This window comes from Equus quagga, chromosome 6, assembly GCF_021613505.1.
Source record: "Equus quagga isolate Etosha38 chromosome 6, UCLA_HA_Equagga_1.0, whole genome shotgun sequence".
In the NCBI taxonomy this organism is placed as follows: domain Eukaryota; kingdom Metazoa; phylum Chordata; class Mammalia; order Perissodactyla; family Equidae; genus Equus; species Equus quagga.
Genome location: NC_060272.1, coordinates 117,588,405 through 117,606,047, shown reverse-complemented (window position 1 = coordinate 117,606,047; position 17,643 = coordinate 117,588,405). Strand labels below are relative to the sequence as shown.

Genomic DNA, 17,643 nt, shown 5'->3' with positions numbered 1-17,643 from the left:
AGAGATCTACATTTTAATAAATTCTCCAAGTATATCTTATGCACACTAAAATTCTGAGAATCATAGCTGTAAAGCAGTAATCTTCAAAATTTTCCATTATATATTTTATCAGCAAAAGGCTTTTGAGTACCCACCCCCAATATATGTACATTTATTTATAAATTGTATATATATACTTTTATATGAAGATATATATTATAAAATGTGAAAAATAGAAAACAAAGAATGAGAAAAATGATCTATGATAGTTTAATATTTGCTTCTGTCTCAACCAAGAGAAAAGTGAAAATTAAAGATAGCTTTAGAAAGTTTAAAAAAATAAATTAGAAAGTTGCAAAATATATAAAAATAAAAGGAGAGGGGGGATAAAGAAAGAATCACAGAAATGACAACTGAAGTCCCAAGACTATATCTTCTGGAAGGCATATTCTGTGAAAAAACAGAGTGAGACTGAGAGTGACCCCATTTCATCTCAAGGATGATTGAGATGATCCTCAATCAGGATCATGTGATTAACAGGGTACTTCAACAAAAGACTTAATTCTGATCATCAAAAGGGAAAAACTGATTGACAAATTAAACACACAAGCAACAGGAGGAGAAACTGATTATACTATTTTAAGAATTCACAATAACCAAGGATGGTAAAGTTAGACATAGGTATGTATACCCCAGATTTTAAAAAGTCAAATTCCAGACAATACTGGAATGATCCCAGGGCTAGACACTCCAAAGGTAAATATAGTTCAAGTGATCAGAAAAATTATATTCATATTATATAATCATGATTCCAATAAAGAAAAAGGAAAAGACATCCATATGCTTAGCTTCTCATTTAGGAAATGTAATGAAATCCATTTAATAGGAAAGCAAGTGCTTTAATTGCTGTGCTAAGTGTCATGGGACCACTGTATACCTAATGTTTGATAAGGAGTAACCAGCATCACTCCACTGTTTCTAATGACCAAGGAGAGGTTCCATAACCTGTAGTTAAATGACTGGGCATTCCCTACAGGGTAATACAGAGTGATAAGTGAAATCCCTCAACCTATTCCAGAACACTTATTCTACTCTGGCAAGGTCATCCTAGGCTTTCAAGTACATGTTACAATTATCTTAGGGGAAAATTAAGCCATGTCTAGGAAGTTGCCAACAGAGGCAGTCTCAGAGTAAGAAGTCAAACAACAAGGACTTCTCCAATTTTTAAAGTTGAGCTATAATAGCTCAAGGCACACACACAGTGTCTAAGTCACAGTTTTATATCTTACCTGGAAACTTCCCAAATACATCAGAATATGAGCAGAAGATATGGCCTATTTGTACTTGGTGAATTCACACCCCTTGAAATAAATCCAATAATTATACCATGCTCACATTCATTTGGAAGTCAAATGAATCTCTTCATGGGATTAACGCCAGGTTTTAATTTTAATAATGAAGAGAAACAAATTCAACAAACCAAATACTCATGAAAAAATAACTTGGGAGCTCACCTTTCCACAACCAAACTGACCGCTTGTGTGAGATCTGGGTGTGTCACCTGGAGCCGTTTCCACAAAGACCATACAAATTCTTTATCAGCCTTAAAGAAACAAAAGACATTTTAAGTGTATTGCTTTGTAGCTAAATCAGGGAAGACACGACACTATATAAAACTAAAAAATGAAAAAAAATAATTACTTGATCCCTAGTTCTACAACTACAAAATACATTCTTGAAAAGTATAGCAGGAAAGCTTTATTTTTAAGAAGTTCTTACACTGGTAACCCACATTCACTTTTACTATTTCTACCACTTACATTTTAGGGTGTAAATGTTGAAATGCTAAATATCAAGGTAAATTCACTCTAAAACAAAATTACCCTATAGCTACTGCTCCATTTTTCACCTTCCTTTTTCAGTGATATTCCTTGAAAAAGTTGCCTATAATCACGATCTCTACTTCCTCATTTCCTATTCACTCTATAACCTCATCCAGTCAGTTTTCCCTCCCCACTATTATGCTAAAATCATTTTTCAAGGTCCTCTACATGGCCAAACCCAATGGATAATGGACAATTTCAGTCCTCAAAGCCTAGGTCAGTTGTTATCAACCCTGGCTGACACTTAGGAATTGCTTTCGGAGTTTTTTTTAAATAGTGATGATCTAGAGATTCTGATTAAATTGGTTTCAGGTAATGTTCAAGCATCACTATTTTTTAAAAGCTCCTTAGGTGATTCTGTGCACCCAGGAATAAGGACCACTGCCCTAAGTGACCTCACTCAGTCCCATGGTTTTACATCTCAACTCTACACTGATGACTCCCACATACTCCCACATTTCTATCTCTAGCCCTTTCCTCTACCCTTAGGTGCAGACTTGAATCTCCAACTGCCTACTCTAATTCCACTTGAATGCCTAATAGGTATCTCAAATTTAATTTATCCAAAATAAAATTTTTGATTTCCTACCCTCTCACAAACGTGCCTCTCTGCATCTCGGAAAACGACGCCACCATCTACTCATTTGCTCAAATGCCTAACAACTAAGAATCAGTCTTGGTCACTCTCTTTTCGTCGGACTTATATCCAAAGGACCAGTAAATCCTATTGGCCTTACCTACAAAATATCCCCAATTCTAGCCACTTCTCACCACCTCTACCACCGTTATCCTAGTCCAAGCCAACTCCATCTCTTGCCTAGCTCTCCATAATGGTCCCCAGCCTCCCTATAGCTCAAAATCCTTAACTGGGTTCCTTTCAGATTAGGAAAATAATCCAAACTCTTTACCCAGCTCAAAAGACCCCACAGTATCTGGCCCCAATACACACCTCTCCAACCTCATCTGTCACTCTCCCACCTTGTTCACACTAACCTTCTTGCTGTACTTTTACCAGGGCCTTTGCACATGTACCATCTACCAGATTTTTATACAGATTATTCTCACACTACATTCAGGTCTTTGCTTAAATGTCACCTCTTCAAGAGAAGTCTTCCTTGACTACTCTATGTATACCCACCAAAACTCACAAGTCGCTGGTAACCCCTTACCCTGTTTAATTTTTTTCATAGCACATTTCATTTTATAATACTATATTTGTTTGGTTGTTTGTTTGGGTTTACTTATGTGGCAGATATCTCTATTTGTATCTGCCTCCATCATCCATTCTCCCCTACCTATTTGTTATAGAAACCATTTTGGCTCTTTGGTGCCCAATTAAAAGACTGGCCTCTCTTGCCTATGGGCTAGGTGATTAAGTTCTGCCAATGAAATATAAGAATTATTGCTGGAAATCTTGAAATTAGACTTATGTCTACCAAATACGTGACAAATATTTTTTCCCAGTACGCTGTTGCTTATTTAATTCTATTTATGATGGAGATTTCTGGCAAAAAGGAGTTATTAATTTTATATATTCAAATGTACCCATCTTTTCCATTATGGCTTATGGATTTTATATACCAATTAGCAAGGTCTTCTCTACTCCCAGATTAGAAATATATTTACCCATACTTTCTTTTAAAATTTTTGTTTTCATTTTTTAATGCTCAAATCTTTGATCTATTCAGGGTTTTGTTTGTTCATTTTTTAAAGACTTTAAAAACTTTTAAAGACTTTGGATAGCCTGAGTACTGGAAAGTACTACCTTATCTATTCTTATATATCATGCTTTACTTTATCCCTTTAGAAGCAAGAATTCAGCTTTGTATATTAAAATGATTCAAGTTAAAGACAAGAAATGTCAATATATACATCACATGACATAACCTGTTTGAAAGGCAGTGAAGATAAGGAGAAAGAAAGCTAATGCAACATTATGTGTTCTAACATCTCTATTTTTAAAAACTATGTTGATGAAATTACAAAATCCCTTGAAACCAATATTATCTATAAATATATCTTATAATTTGCTCCAAGCAACATAGCAAAGATTCATATGTATTGTCACCTCAACTTTTCTACCTAAAATACTAGGCAAGAAAGATTAATATAAGTAAAAATGTAAGAGTAGGTTTTCAACATTTATAAAATAACTGAGTTACTTCAGCTTAAATAAGTATAGTTTACTAATAAAAGACTTAGCTCTAGCACAGTGAAAGGGACATAGTAAGAAATCAACAAATATCTGATGAAAAAGTCTTTACATCTTAATTTATACATTTTTTTCTCTTTTCTCTTTCTTTTTGTTGTTGTTATGGTTAATGTTTACTCCACATCTCCTCTTCAATCCCCAAGAAAGAGAAAGTAACAACAAATTCTCCTTAAGCTGTTTGTATCATAGAGGCCAGAGAAAAAAGCAACCAGAAGACTCCTCCAGAAACATTCCATTGTTACTAATTTATAATTACAATTTATACCCAGAAGTCATTTTGAGGAGAATTTTCTATTTCCAAGTTTCTTTAGTTTAAACTTTAGTTATTAATTTTTTTTATGGTTAGCAATATTATTCAGATTTTTGTCACCTAAAAATACTCAAATGTCTAAGTGATATCTGATTTTTTTTTAAGTAAGTTCTTTTACGAGCAATAAAATGCTACGAATGGATTGTTGGACTATTTTATGTACTCATTTTTGTGAATGTTTTAGTTATTTAAATGGTATAGCGTCTTAAACGTGGATTATACCTCTAATTACTAAAAAGACCCTCTTTCATATACAAAAAGAAATAAAGCCCTCCCGAAAAGACACAAAACTAGGTTCCAAACTATTCCAGACATGATTAAAACAAGGAAACTATTGCCAATCACATTCTCTTTATATTTACCTATATTTTCCCTTCCTTTGAGCACTTAAATATTTTTTAAAAAATTAAAAATAAAAATGATTAAAAATTCTCATTATAAAATTCTTTATTCTTATCACATAACTTCCACACAGAATCAAATAATTTAAAATTTAAATTAAAAAACCTACTCCCTCTCACAAAGTTTATTAAAGTTGGCCTATGAAAGAGTTAACTAAATGCTAGGAGATTTGGGTCTAAATTATCTCAGCGGTAGATTGGCTTTGACTTTCACTTATCAGCTGGAATGGAAATAAATGTCAACTTTACAGACATAGACACCCAAAATTGTCTTTTTCATCACATAACTACTTTTCCAGCACCTAGTTTAGTGTCTGGCAACATAATAGGCCCTCAGTTGACCTCTACTGAAGGAATAAATTCCACAAACATATGAAAACTATTTCTTAAATTTAAACAAATAATTTGCCTATCAGAACTAAGGGAAGACAATGGAAGGAGTTTAATTACAAAGTATGGCACAAAATAGCCACTCAATAAATTATTATGAAAAATAATTGCACAAAAAAGATTCATTAGAACACAGCTACTGACAATGGTGAGGATTCCAATTATACAATATGTTCTCAAAATTTTTTTGTTTGTGAATGACTGGGCAAGGTTTCAACACATCTAAATATTTAACAAAAAATATAACTGGCTGAGTTTTCTAGTCATATACTCTTAATTCCAACATGATATGCTTCATGAAAGTTAGTTTCATCATTAAAGTTGGAATAATGAACATATATTTCACTTAAATGCCCTAAATAATTTTTTACCCAAAACTGGCTCTTAGGTTTCGTAAATATTCTTGACCGCTAGTAAAAAAGGAATTAAGCTTTGACATATATATATATACACACGTACACACACAAATATAAATGTGTATACACATATATTACACATATATAACATTACTTTTTCTCATCTTGCATTCTATAGATGATAAATGTGCACATTTACATACCGAGAGCATCCTTCGTCACAAATAGAACACATTTTGAAATATATAATCAAAATTAAGAGTATGGTGAAGTTACGTTCTAAATCAATGAATAAGGCATAAATGTTATGGACTTAAAATTATCCTTTGGAGCACCCTTGAAAGTTCCTTAGGAAAAAGCTACATTTGGAAGCTAACATCCTATCCTCAGTAAGTCCAATATAGACAGTTTTTCTCCCCATGTTGAAATTAATCATGTTTTCTTCAGCTAAGCATTATGTGTATGTTGCTTGCTAATCTGGGGCCATATGAAAAAAAACGTTTAACTAAATACGTGTTACAATCACATAGAATAGGATGAGCTGTTCATATTAAGAGAAAGACTTGTAACTGAGATTGTTTTCTATCACATGCTTATTCTGAGTCATTCCCATGGAGTAGAATGGTACATGGAATCACTCAAACTTTCTTTTTCTCCACCACTACATATAATTTAATTCTAATTAAGTTAAATGTGGAAAACAACCAACTGACCTAACTGAAACTTCTACTTATGACCAGAGACTAATTAGCAGGGTTCTTTTTCCCAAACTGTATATTTGACCCATTATTGGATTGTGAAATTAATTTAGTAGATCTGACCAGCATTTTCTTAAAGAATAGAATTTAAAAGAAAATATCAGAATTCATAACACACAGGGTAAATATTCTTTCTTAAATTATATGTATGTGTATGTGTGTATACTTACTCGGTTGAGATATAAAATGAATTTCTTATTTTGGGTTACCATTTTTGAAAGTTTCAAAAAACATAGAGTTAATGCTATATATTCTAGGGTACTATGACTTCTACCTGAATCAGTAAATGAATAACAAATTAAAAAAGATGTAAAAGTGAATGCTTAATTACTTCAATGCTTTTTTACCAAACAATTAGGAATTCAATTATTATTTCGCCTAAGTTTCCCCAAAAGCAAGAGTATGGTTTGACTAAACTTTTATAGTATGGGATACTGCCAATCTCATCTAACATTACTGGAATGCCTATGATCATCTAACAGTGTCAACATTATAAAAATCTCAAGAACCATTGTTCTAGGCTAATTATGACCATTTCTATTCTTACATCTGCCTAAAGAACTTCCATCATCTTCCTAGTTCATATATGTCCAAGGTCACAAAGGCCAACACCATGTTTGAAGCTATATTTTTAAAGAATATAACAGTGAATGTATTTGGGGGAGGGAGTCATTGGGCAGTTTCCAACAGACTGATTTCCTTAATCAAGTCACTCATAAAAAGTAAATATCTTAGCTCCTTAGCCAGCTAAGGGTATAACTATGGGAAACAGAGCAAGGGGTAGGGCAGAATGAATGGAGAAGATAGGGGCAAATAGCATCTTAGGACTTGTCAAAGTCACAAAGGCCTTTATCATGGGTTCACATCTTTAAAATACCCAAGGGTGAAGTGTGCAGATGATAAAATGTCCATTCATGTCTTTTATTTCATCCCTTTCCTCCTTAACCAGTGAAGAATACAAAACGGGATAATGAACAGGAGGCAGCCACGTAATATCTCCCCAACTTGTTTAAGCAAAGGCATATTTAATTTCAACAAGACTGTCATGTTTTTATAGCCTTGACACAATCAACAAGGACCTACAAAAGGGGCAAAAGGACCCAATATGAGAGACAACGAATTTCATGAATTCTTATTAATCTAAACTGATACCGTTCATAAAGTTACCTTGCTGTTCAGCAGTCCCTATTGGTTCTATCTTGAAAGCAGTTACTCAAAGATCTATTGCTGAGTGAATTCTCAACATTTAATCTCCTCACCCTGTCTAAAGATTCTGGTAAAATCCAAAAGATGTGGTAAGGCTGCAGAACTAAAGGAAAACCAAATCTTTCTAAACGTGAGTACAGCCAAGCCGTCTTTGGTATGCACCAACTCTTCAAATGCCAGGAAAATAAAGTTCAGGCAACTGATTTAGTAAATGCTTTTCACTGGCCAGTTGACATGAAAGTGAGATTTCTCACTCACGGACCATGGAGTTAGTACAGTTGGTTAATAAACAAGGAACAGGCATCATCTATTGTGTGTGAAAGTTCCCGGCCCGAGACTCCCTAAAAACTATCGTTCTGTGTTTACATCTTAAGTTCGACTTCAGTTAACTTAAGAACAAGGGCAACTGTGGGTTTGAAAATCGAAAACAGGCTCCTTCATCGATGGTTTTTATTTTAATAAGTGTTTTCCTGTTCAACATTTCAACTGGTGGATGGCACTCCACTCCTGCGGCACCAAGTACCACTACAGTCACGACCGAGAACTTCGGCTTCTGGGGGACGGCCTGGGGTGTGACTGCAAGTTCTGGGGGTACGCTAGTGAATTAAACCAAAGCCAGGGCGCCGAGGCGAACTCTGCCCGGCCGGCATCCGGACAGGGGCGGGAGCCCGGGCGGTGGGGCCGCCGCGTCCCTCCAGCCCCGAGCAGCGGGCCGGGCTGGCTGCGGGAGCCGGGAGGGAGGGCCGCCGGGCGGGACCGGGTGGGTCCCCAACCCGCGCAGCGACGCAGCCGAAGGCAGAGGGAGAGGGGCGCACGTCCCCGCCGGTCCCGGCCCCGCCGCCGGGGGAAGGCCGGCGCCGAGTCCTCGATACCTGACACAGGGCCAGCTCCTCCTTTAGGCTGCTCAGCTCGTCCTCCAGCAGCTGCGTCCGGGTCACCATCGCCTCCTCTACCGAGATGCCCTCTAGCCGCCAGGACCCCGCGGGCGCGCTGAGGAGGGGAGCCTGAGCCGGAGCTGCCCGCCCTGGCCCTCGCCGGCCCCCTGACCCTTCTTCGCCCCGCAAGGAGATATCGCTTTTGTCCACGACGCCCTCCCGCGCTCCGCCGGCAAGCCCCGTGGCCTCGCAGGACACTGTGTGTACCACAGCTCCCCGCCCAACACGTGGGGACCAGGGTCCCAAACGCCGCTCTGGGGGCGGAGGGAGCGGTGAGGGCGGCGAGCGCGCCGCCATGGCCGCGGCTGCTAACGGGTCAAGCTCCCTCTTGGAAACTCCACCCCCCCTTCCCCATCCTGGCGAGCCCGACGCTCCGAGCCGCGCATGCGCGAGGCTTTTCCCGCCTTCAAGCGCGGGGTCTCGCCCTCGCGGGTCCTGGCGGGCATCCCGCGGGCCGCGCGCCCGGCGCGAGCTTCGGGCTGCGCACGCGCCGTGGCCCGATGGGTCAGGCCAGTCGGCTCCGCGCGCGCCCTGGCGTGGCCAGCCTGAGTCCTTAGCAGGCAATGCTGTGAGTTCCCGCCCATCGAAAACTTTATTCGCCACTTAGAGTCTATAACATCCCACCTCTTAAAGTCTTCCTTGACAAGCCCCTTGCCCCAAATGATCCCTAACTGTGAATTCCTCCGCTTTCAAGGCCCCTGCCAACTCGTTTGTCACGTTTCATTGACCGCCCTGGAGTGTTAGTTACACGGCTAATCTCTCCAGCGCTGTTGTAAGCTCTTTGAGGATCAGGGAATAAGTTTTACACTTAAGCGTTTTCTTCACACCCCTTAGCAAAACTGCTTCACGTACAGCCGACGTCCAGCTGACTGATGTCAAGGAGACGTGGAAAGCCTTGTGCTGAGTTGGGACTATCAGGCAGGTTTCCCAATTGAATTATGATCCTGTATGCACCCTTTGTCTTTTGTTTTGCAAAAGTAATGCTTTCCTTTGAATTTTTGTCAGCTTCTTTATGTGTTGGCTGAATATCAGAGCCAGTGTGACCCACATGGCCCGATGGTTTGGGTCCTTGGACCAATTTGAAATCAGTAATTTAGAGTGTGGTTAAAGAAACAAGACCAGCTTTCTTTATTGTTCATTCTTCCCTTTTTCTACCTTCCTGCTTTTTTTCTTTATAAACTTCAAATAGGCAATAACCTTCTCTTTCTTTGTCCTTATGTCTCACCCTTGATGAATTTAGTAAGGAGATGCACACTGAGCTTAACACTAGAGTTCTACCAAAAGCTAGCTCTGCACCCTTCTGCAGAAAGAGATCCAGAATACTTGGAGAGCTGAGATGGGGAAAGAAGGACAGTGAAGTAGGGAGGTAACCGCTTTAACTGATGACCTCTTCATTTAATCAAAAGTACCCCTCTATGCCAGAATCTAGTCAGCACATCAAAAGATACCCCCCCCCCCCCCCCCAAGTTAGAATCCTGAGAAGGCAAGATGAATTAACTTCCTTCCCATTGAAGGTAAATATCTCACACAATTTATAAAAGGATTACATTAGAAAAGGTCCATATAAGCCTGTCTTGCAAGTCACCACCATATTGAACATTTACTATATGATGAGTCCATTGCTAAGCACTTTTCATATATGAACTCATTCAATTCTTACATCACCAGAAAATAGATATCATTATCCCCATCTTACTAGTGAGAAAACTGAGACTTGAGAGATTACTGTTCCTTGCCTGAAGTCCCACATGCGGTATTAGAAAAGCTAGGATATGAATCCACTTCACTGTAAAACCTGTGCTTCTGATCTCTACCCTTCCTCCATACCTGTCACTCGAAACACGCATTGGGTCTGATAGCATGTGAGATTTCACTGGGTTTAAGACTGGGAATTCTAATCACATAATTCACATTTGGCACAAAATCAATATGAATGCACATTTTTAAGAGCTATTTGTTATTCACTCAAAAGGGTATCATTTCATCTGATTATAAAAGATTGTTTTGTGTGTGTTTATGATGAAGATTGACGCTGAGCTAATATCTGTTGTCAATCTTCCTCTTTTTGCTTGAGAAAGATTGTCCCTGAGCTAACATCCATGCCAATCTTCCTCTACTTTGCAGATGTGACACCGCCACAGTGTGGCCTGACGAGCAGTGTGTAGGTCTGTGCCCGGGATCTGAACTCGTGAACCCCAGCCTCTAAAGCAGAGCTGGCAAACCTAACCACTATGCCACCAGGCTGGCCCCATAGGTGATTCTTTTGAAAAGCAGTGAAATCCCTTCTAGTATGTACAATGGATAAATATACATATTTGACTCAAAAGAAAGATAATACCCTAAATCTATCATTAGGTAGATAATTCTTTAAAATTTTCTTTTTATTGTGGTAAAATACACATAACATAAAATTTACCATGATAACCATTTAAAGTGGCTACAAATAAAGAACAATTCAGTGTCATTAAGTACATTGACAATGTTAGGCAACCATCATACTATCTAGTTACAGAACATTTTCACCACCTCAAACCAAAACCCCATACCCATTAAGCAGTCATTCCCCATTCCCCCACCCCAAGCACCAGGTAACCACCAATCTACTTTCCATCTCTGTGGATTTGCCTATACTGAGTATTTCATTTAAATTAAATGATACAATATGTGGCTTTTAATGTCTGGCTTCTTTCACTTAGTATAATGTTTTCAAGCTTCATCCACTTTGTAGCATGTATCAGTACTTCATTCTTTTTTATTGCTGAATAACATTCCATTATATCGATATACCACAATTTGTCTATCCATTCATCCATTGATGGCATTTAGATTGTTTCCACCTTCTGCCTATTGTGAATGAAGTTGCTATGAACATTCCTGTATAGGTTATTGTTTGAATACCTATTTTCAATTCTTTTGTGTCTATACCTAGGAGTGGAATTACTGGGTCATATGGTAATTCTATGTTTAACTTATACAGGAATTGCCAAACTGTATTCCACAGTGGCTGCACCATTTTACATTCCCCCCAACAATGTATGAAAGTTCCAATTTCTCTGTATCCTCACCAATACTTATTCTCCTTTTTTTTTTTCCTGGCTATACTAGTGGGTGTGAAGTGATTTCTCACTGTGGTTTTGATTTGCATTTTCCTAATGACTAATGACATTGATTACCTTTTCATGTGCTTATGAGACACTTGTTTGTCTTCTTTGGAGAAATGTCTATTCAAGTCCTTTGTCCATTTTTTATTTGAGTTCTTTTTGACGCTGAGTTGTAAAGGTTCTTTACTGGCAGACAATTTTTAAGAATAGAAATTTGCGCATTTTCAGAAGTATATATAGGGAGTTTTTTCTTGTATTAGTTATTTGCTGAAATGACAGAAATGTGTGAAATGTTGATTAACACTTGTAACTCAGAAAGATAAGTTAAAAATCTGCAGTGCTACCTGAATAAAAATGTCCAGCATAATCAACAGTGTTTCTCCTGTGCAATTCTTAGTTCAAACATTTAAAAGTGATGATGTCAATGCTGCAGAAATACATAATAAAGCCTGCTTAGGGTGAAGTATATCAGAATGTAGAAACAAATTATTCTCTCCATATCACCATTGTATAGTTGAAATATTGGGGAAATGGAGAGAAAGTGCAAATTAATATGGTATTTAAGTCGCATCTCTTACTTTTAAAAAATGCATTTGTAATTTCTGTTTAAAAAGAGAAAAAATGCGTTAACAGTTTCTCAGCCTTTATGTTTCTTTGTTTCCAGAAGGATTGCCAAATTTTAAGACATATTTATGGCTTTCCCAATTTGGTATAATCTTTATTTGGTTAGCAGAATTTAATTATTATATCTTAAACCAGTATTGGGTATGGGTAAGACCTTAAATATCATAGATTTATTTCATATCATTAGAAATTTATCTCAATTTTTAGGGTTTTGCCATATCTGAGGGATTCAAGTCAAGAATAGCCTGCTGCCCACTCCTTCACACTAGAATGTGCCAATGTGACCCTTGAATCAGCAGCAGACGTCACTTATCAGTCTAGTGTGGACAAATTACAATTGAGAAGTTAGTGAAGGAAAATTGCTTTGTGCTTACAATTACTACAACTTTGTTTGAACTATTCCTGGCAACTATTGATACCCCAACCAGTCGTGAGAGTGCTCTAGGTCAAGATCACAGGATGACAAGGATGACATCATCAGTTCCAGTTGTCCCATGTGATTTTCACACAGTTCAAAAATGATGACCTTACAGAGCTATGACAACAGAATTTCATTTTCCATTTTCATCTTCAACGATTATGTAACAGTACAAAATTGTTTAAATAACTACCTTTTCCTTTCTAATTATAGACTTTTCGAAAATCATCTCCCAGTGTGGGTATTGTTCTGGGAAAAAAAATAACCTATATGCTTTAGGTTTGAGTAACTTTTATAAGCTTACTTAGCTTAGCAAAGTGTGAAATACGAGTCCCAGATTCCCTAAAGAGTTCAGCTGACTCAGTACACAGGGCTGCCTAGTTTCAGCTCTTTGTTTTAACATATGACCAGAGTGAGACGACACTCTACTTTTTTCAGCCTTCTCATAATCTTTCAGTTTCCTCTTCCCTGATAGATGGGATGGTAGACCCATGGTCCTGGTATTTTATCTGAATATTCTTTACCCTCAAGGCAATATTGCAAAAGTAGTCTAGCTCTTCCATCTATTTTATTCCTCTGGTTTCAACCCAAACATGAAGGCCTTCTTCCTCCACTGCCAGCAACCTAGTTTAACATCTCTGTCTTGATCATGCTTACCCATCACCTTTTACAGTGGTCAGACACTATCATAGCGCATACACATACACACATATACACAAACATACGTACACACACATATTGGTATTTTGCATTTTAAAACCCCAGAATGACATGTCCTCAGTCACCACTCATTTGCCCTATAAGGGGGCTTCTGTAACCAGGTAAGCAGCACTACTTCCCAAACCAAGAGATCATCTTGATATGTCACATAGCATTTGTAGCATGTACCAGACTTTCAATAGCAACAGTCAATCACAGACTTTACTGATTTCCCTCATCCCTGTCAGTAGTTGACTGTTTTATCCCCACTTTCCATGTTAGCAATAGGGGAGAATTTTATCAAATAGCCATTAAGATGGGAGCCATTTTGACTGGTGGAATCTCACTTCTGCCAAAACTATTTAAGTATCCCATACAGAGGAACCGGTTCCTGACTCAAGGATGAGAGATGTACATGTATCTTCTCCATCAGAAGGTTAGACTCTGATTCCCTTCCTGCTTGGCAAGGTGATCAGTCAGAGTCCCAGCAGGAAGATTTTGGCAACTCATCTTCAGTACTTTGAGGAACAGTTAAAACAAAGACTAATTACAAAGGTAAGGGTAGAATTGAGGGAAAGCAGAGGTAGTGCAATGCCCCAAGGCTAATCAAAGGGTGGGAGACATTATTACCCTAAACTGAAGGGATAAGGGGAATGAGCAGCTAATGGTACCAGGAGATGGAAAGGGCTGTGTACAGAGAGCTGTCTAATGAGAGGCAAAAACCCAAGAGACAGGGAGCCAGGGGAACAAATACTCTTCTCTCACTCTCTTCCCTCATAACCAACTCTTCCCATGCTCCCCACTGGCTGAACCAAACCAGTTCTTACAGAGCAGCCCACCAGCATGGTGGGAAAACATCAAGGGACAACTTGGAGCAGCAAACAGATGGTATCCAGCTTAAGAGACCAATGTGGTCTAATAGGCAACAACTGGGACACAGTCTGAATAGCATCCTGTGATAGCCAACATATGATTAAAGTAACAACTCTTACGTTGTTTGCATGGCAGCTGGCTGGACATTAATTACTTTAACTTGAAAGTCCATAAAGGATAAAAAGGGAAATTACATGTTATAATGAAGAGGGAACAGAATCCAGGCAAGAGTTAGATAAAGAGTTCAGGGTTTGTGAACAAAAAAGCACCAAAGGGAATGCATCTACTTTCTTAATTGACTTCATGTTCTTCATTAAAACTCAGTCTCCAGAAATTCTAGGCCACTCTATATAATTTGATCATCCTAAATATATATATAATTGTATCCCAAGACATTATTCAATTTACATTTTGCATCTATTTTATATTTTGCATCTCTCGTGTAATTTTATAGTCATTCTCACATTTCATACACATATGGCTTATATCTCTAAATAGATTATAAGACCCTTGAAGGCAGAAAACGCTGCTGTTTTTTCTGTACCCCTCATGATACCTATCACAATGTCCTAACATAGGAAGCACTTGAGAAATGTCTGTCAGCTAGTTCCCTCTAAGCCACAGAAAATCTTGCCTTCAGCAATTACCAGACATTCCTGACGGTCATTAACTATACCTCACTTCAGTGCACTTTTTTTTTTTTTTTGCTGTTAACAGGGAGTATTTTTATGGACTATAGGTGATCAAAGTTAATATCTGCAACAAATAGATCACATGAATGCCAACTACTATCGACGGAAAATGAGACTGCTAAACCATGGATAAAATGGTTCCCGGTGCTGCCAACTTTTCTTATTCCTAATGATGCTTCCTCATGTAGCAAGATTCCATAGGAATAAAAGAAATAAGAAAAGGAGAAAATACAATCAATTCTGGGACCCCTTGTCAGAACACTGTTCACTCATTCCTTCATTCTTTCAACAATATTTACTGAACACTGATAGCAATACAGCAGTCCCTGCTTTTATGGAGTTCATATTCTAGTAGGACAAAACACGTCACAAACAAGAAAATATACTTGCTAATTAGTGAAAAGTTATGTAAATAAAAATAAAGCAAAGGAAGGGAATAGTGAGTGATTGCAGTGGTTGGGTGCCATTGCAGGTAGAGCAATCAGGGAAAGCATTTCTCATGAGGAACATCTGAGCAAATGACAGTTACTTCGACTGAGTGGGAAGCACACCATGAGCATATCTGGGAGACTATCAGACGACAAGAAAAGTATGAAAAAAAGCAAAAGCTCATGAGTGGAATCCAAATACGGCAGTGCTTTGTAGGTTGTGAGCAATGACACATCCATGCAAACTATTTCCTAGGAAATGTCTGTTATCCTGGAACCCCAAAGAAGCTGATTCCCAAGTTGATAAAAGCATCCACATAGTCAGGAACAAGTTTTGTGATCCACAGATAAACTCCAAATTTGAAGTGGTTTTTACAAAGCATCTGGTAAAGACCACAAAGGGACCCTGATCTCTCTAGAAGCATTTCTTGGAGAAATCATTTGAAACAGAATCATACCAAAAGATGTAAATGAAATAACAAAGGAGCTGATTTGGAGTTTAAAGAAAAGGGAATGATAATTACCTGTGGTTTTCCCATGCTGGTTGTGGATCGGAATGAACTAAAGGAGCTTTTCAAATAATGATACCTGCGTCCCATCTACAGAGATTCTGATTTAATGGATGTAGTATGGGACTCAAGTGGTGTTATTTTTTAAAAAATTCCCCAAGTGAGTCTAACATGAAACAAGGATTAACAGTCACTGAGATAGGCTGTTAAGAAACATGCCAGGCATTCCTTCTGGAATGCAAGAGACATCTCACAATTATTCACTTAGTCAGTGAGTCAGATTCTATGTGGAGTACCTACTATGTGCTAGAAGCTTAGCACTGCACATACAGAAGGGAAAAGGCAAACCAGTCCCTGTCTTCATGGAACTCAAATGGGGGAAGGCAATTGACAAAGCAGTACACAACTTCTTGAAAAAACAAGATAGAAAGCGTGATAAGTGCTGGAAAAGAAAGAGTGATAAGATAGAGAGTATCTAGATAGGGACTATTTTTGTTAGGTTTATTAAGAAAAGCGTCTCTCAGGGGCCACCCTGTGGCCTAGTGGTTAAATTAGGCATGCTCTGATTCAGCAGCCCAGGTTCAGTTCCTGGGCATGGACCTATAACACTCATCAGTGGCCATGCTGTGGTAGCAACTCACATACAAAATAGAGGAAGATTGGCACAGATGTTAGCTCAGAGTGAATCTTCCTCAACAAAAAAAAAGGGGGGGAGGGGCCTCTCTGAAGAGGTTGAATTTAAGCTGATGCCTGAAAGATGAAAAGGAACTAACCATTCAGAAAGTGTGGAGTGTGAATGGCAATGCAAAAGCCCCGAAATGCAAAATTGCCTCCTGTGTTCTAAAACCAGAGAGAAGGCAAGTAGGACTGGAGAGAGTGAAGGAAAATGTGGTGTAAGATGAAGGAAGGAGTTTGGATTTTACTCTAAGACAAAAAGGAAACTACAGAAGGATTTTAAGCAGAGGAGCGACATGATTTCACCACATTAATGAAAGACCGCTTTGCTATGGGGAGAACGGATTGTGGTGTTAGGAAAAGGGGAATAGAAGTGGGAAGACCAGTCCAAGCAAGATCTCATGTTGGCTTGAACGAGGGTATTTGTGGCAGAAAAGTGAGATATGTTGGCATTCACAATGTATTATGAAGATGGAGCCAAGAGGATTTGCTGATGGGTTAGACGTGGAAAAGAGGAAAAGGGAAGGATCCAGTCTGGTTGTCAGGATTTTGGCTTGAGTTTCTGAATATTTGGAGGTACTGAAATGGCAAAGATCATTGGAGGAACAAGTTTAGAAGCAGGGAACCAAAAGTTCCATTTGGGATTTACTACATTTGAAATGCCTAGGAGGTATCCAGTTAAAGATGTTGAGTAGGCAAATGCACATGCAAACTTGAAGTTCTTGGGAGAAATTCTGAGCTCGAAATATACATTTGGGAGCCATCAAGTATACGACTGATGTCATTTGTAGAATTCATTGTTATGTAGGAGTTAAGTAAATATGCATGAGACTCCTGGTGTCCTGAAGCAAAAGCATCAAGGACTCTTCTCCTTGGAGATTTAACATTATTTTAGACCTCGTGGATTGAGATGTTCTTAACCGAGGTCTGATGGTTGGAAAAGGCCCATGAGGGAAGGGACAGTCTGGACTGGTGACCCCAGGCCCAATACTAGAGCAAAAGTGCTTGCAGAGTAGGGGCCAGTTCTGCTATGGCACGTGGCTGAAGTTGAAAGTTCAGCTTGACTCTTGTCCCTGAAGGCGTGTTTGAGACAATGGCTGAACAAGTGAATGTAAACCAAAAAGCTGTCAACTTGGAAGTTCAAGTGAAATTGCTCTTGGCCCAGGATCCAGCTAGAGTGTGTGTGGTCATCCT

At 38.6% G+C, this 17,643-nt stretch overlaps 1 protein-coding gene across 3 annotated transcripts in view; it reads right to left on the bottom strand.

The window, feature by feature from the left end:
* CNTLN (centlein) overlaps nt 1-8,755 on the bottom strand; it is a 314,336-nt gene extending 305,581 nt beyond the window's left edge. For all 3 annotated transcript variants that reach the window (XM_046664977.1, XM_046664979.1, XM_046664980.1), the window contains exons 1-2: nt 8,368-8,755; nt 1,494-1,582 (exon numbers count right to left, since the gene is read on the bottom strand). In XM_046664977.1, the coding sequence (XP_046520933.1) occupies nt 1,494-1,582; nt 8,368-8,727 (449 nt within the window). In that variant the 5' untranslated portion in view covers nt 8,728-8,755. The remainder of the gene's footprint in view (nt 1-1,493; nt 1,583-8,367) is intronic.
* Nucleotides 8,756-17,643: the final 8,888 nt, after the last annotated feature.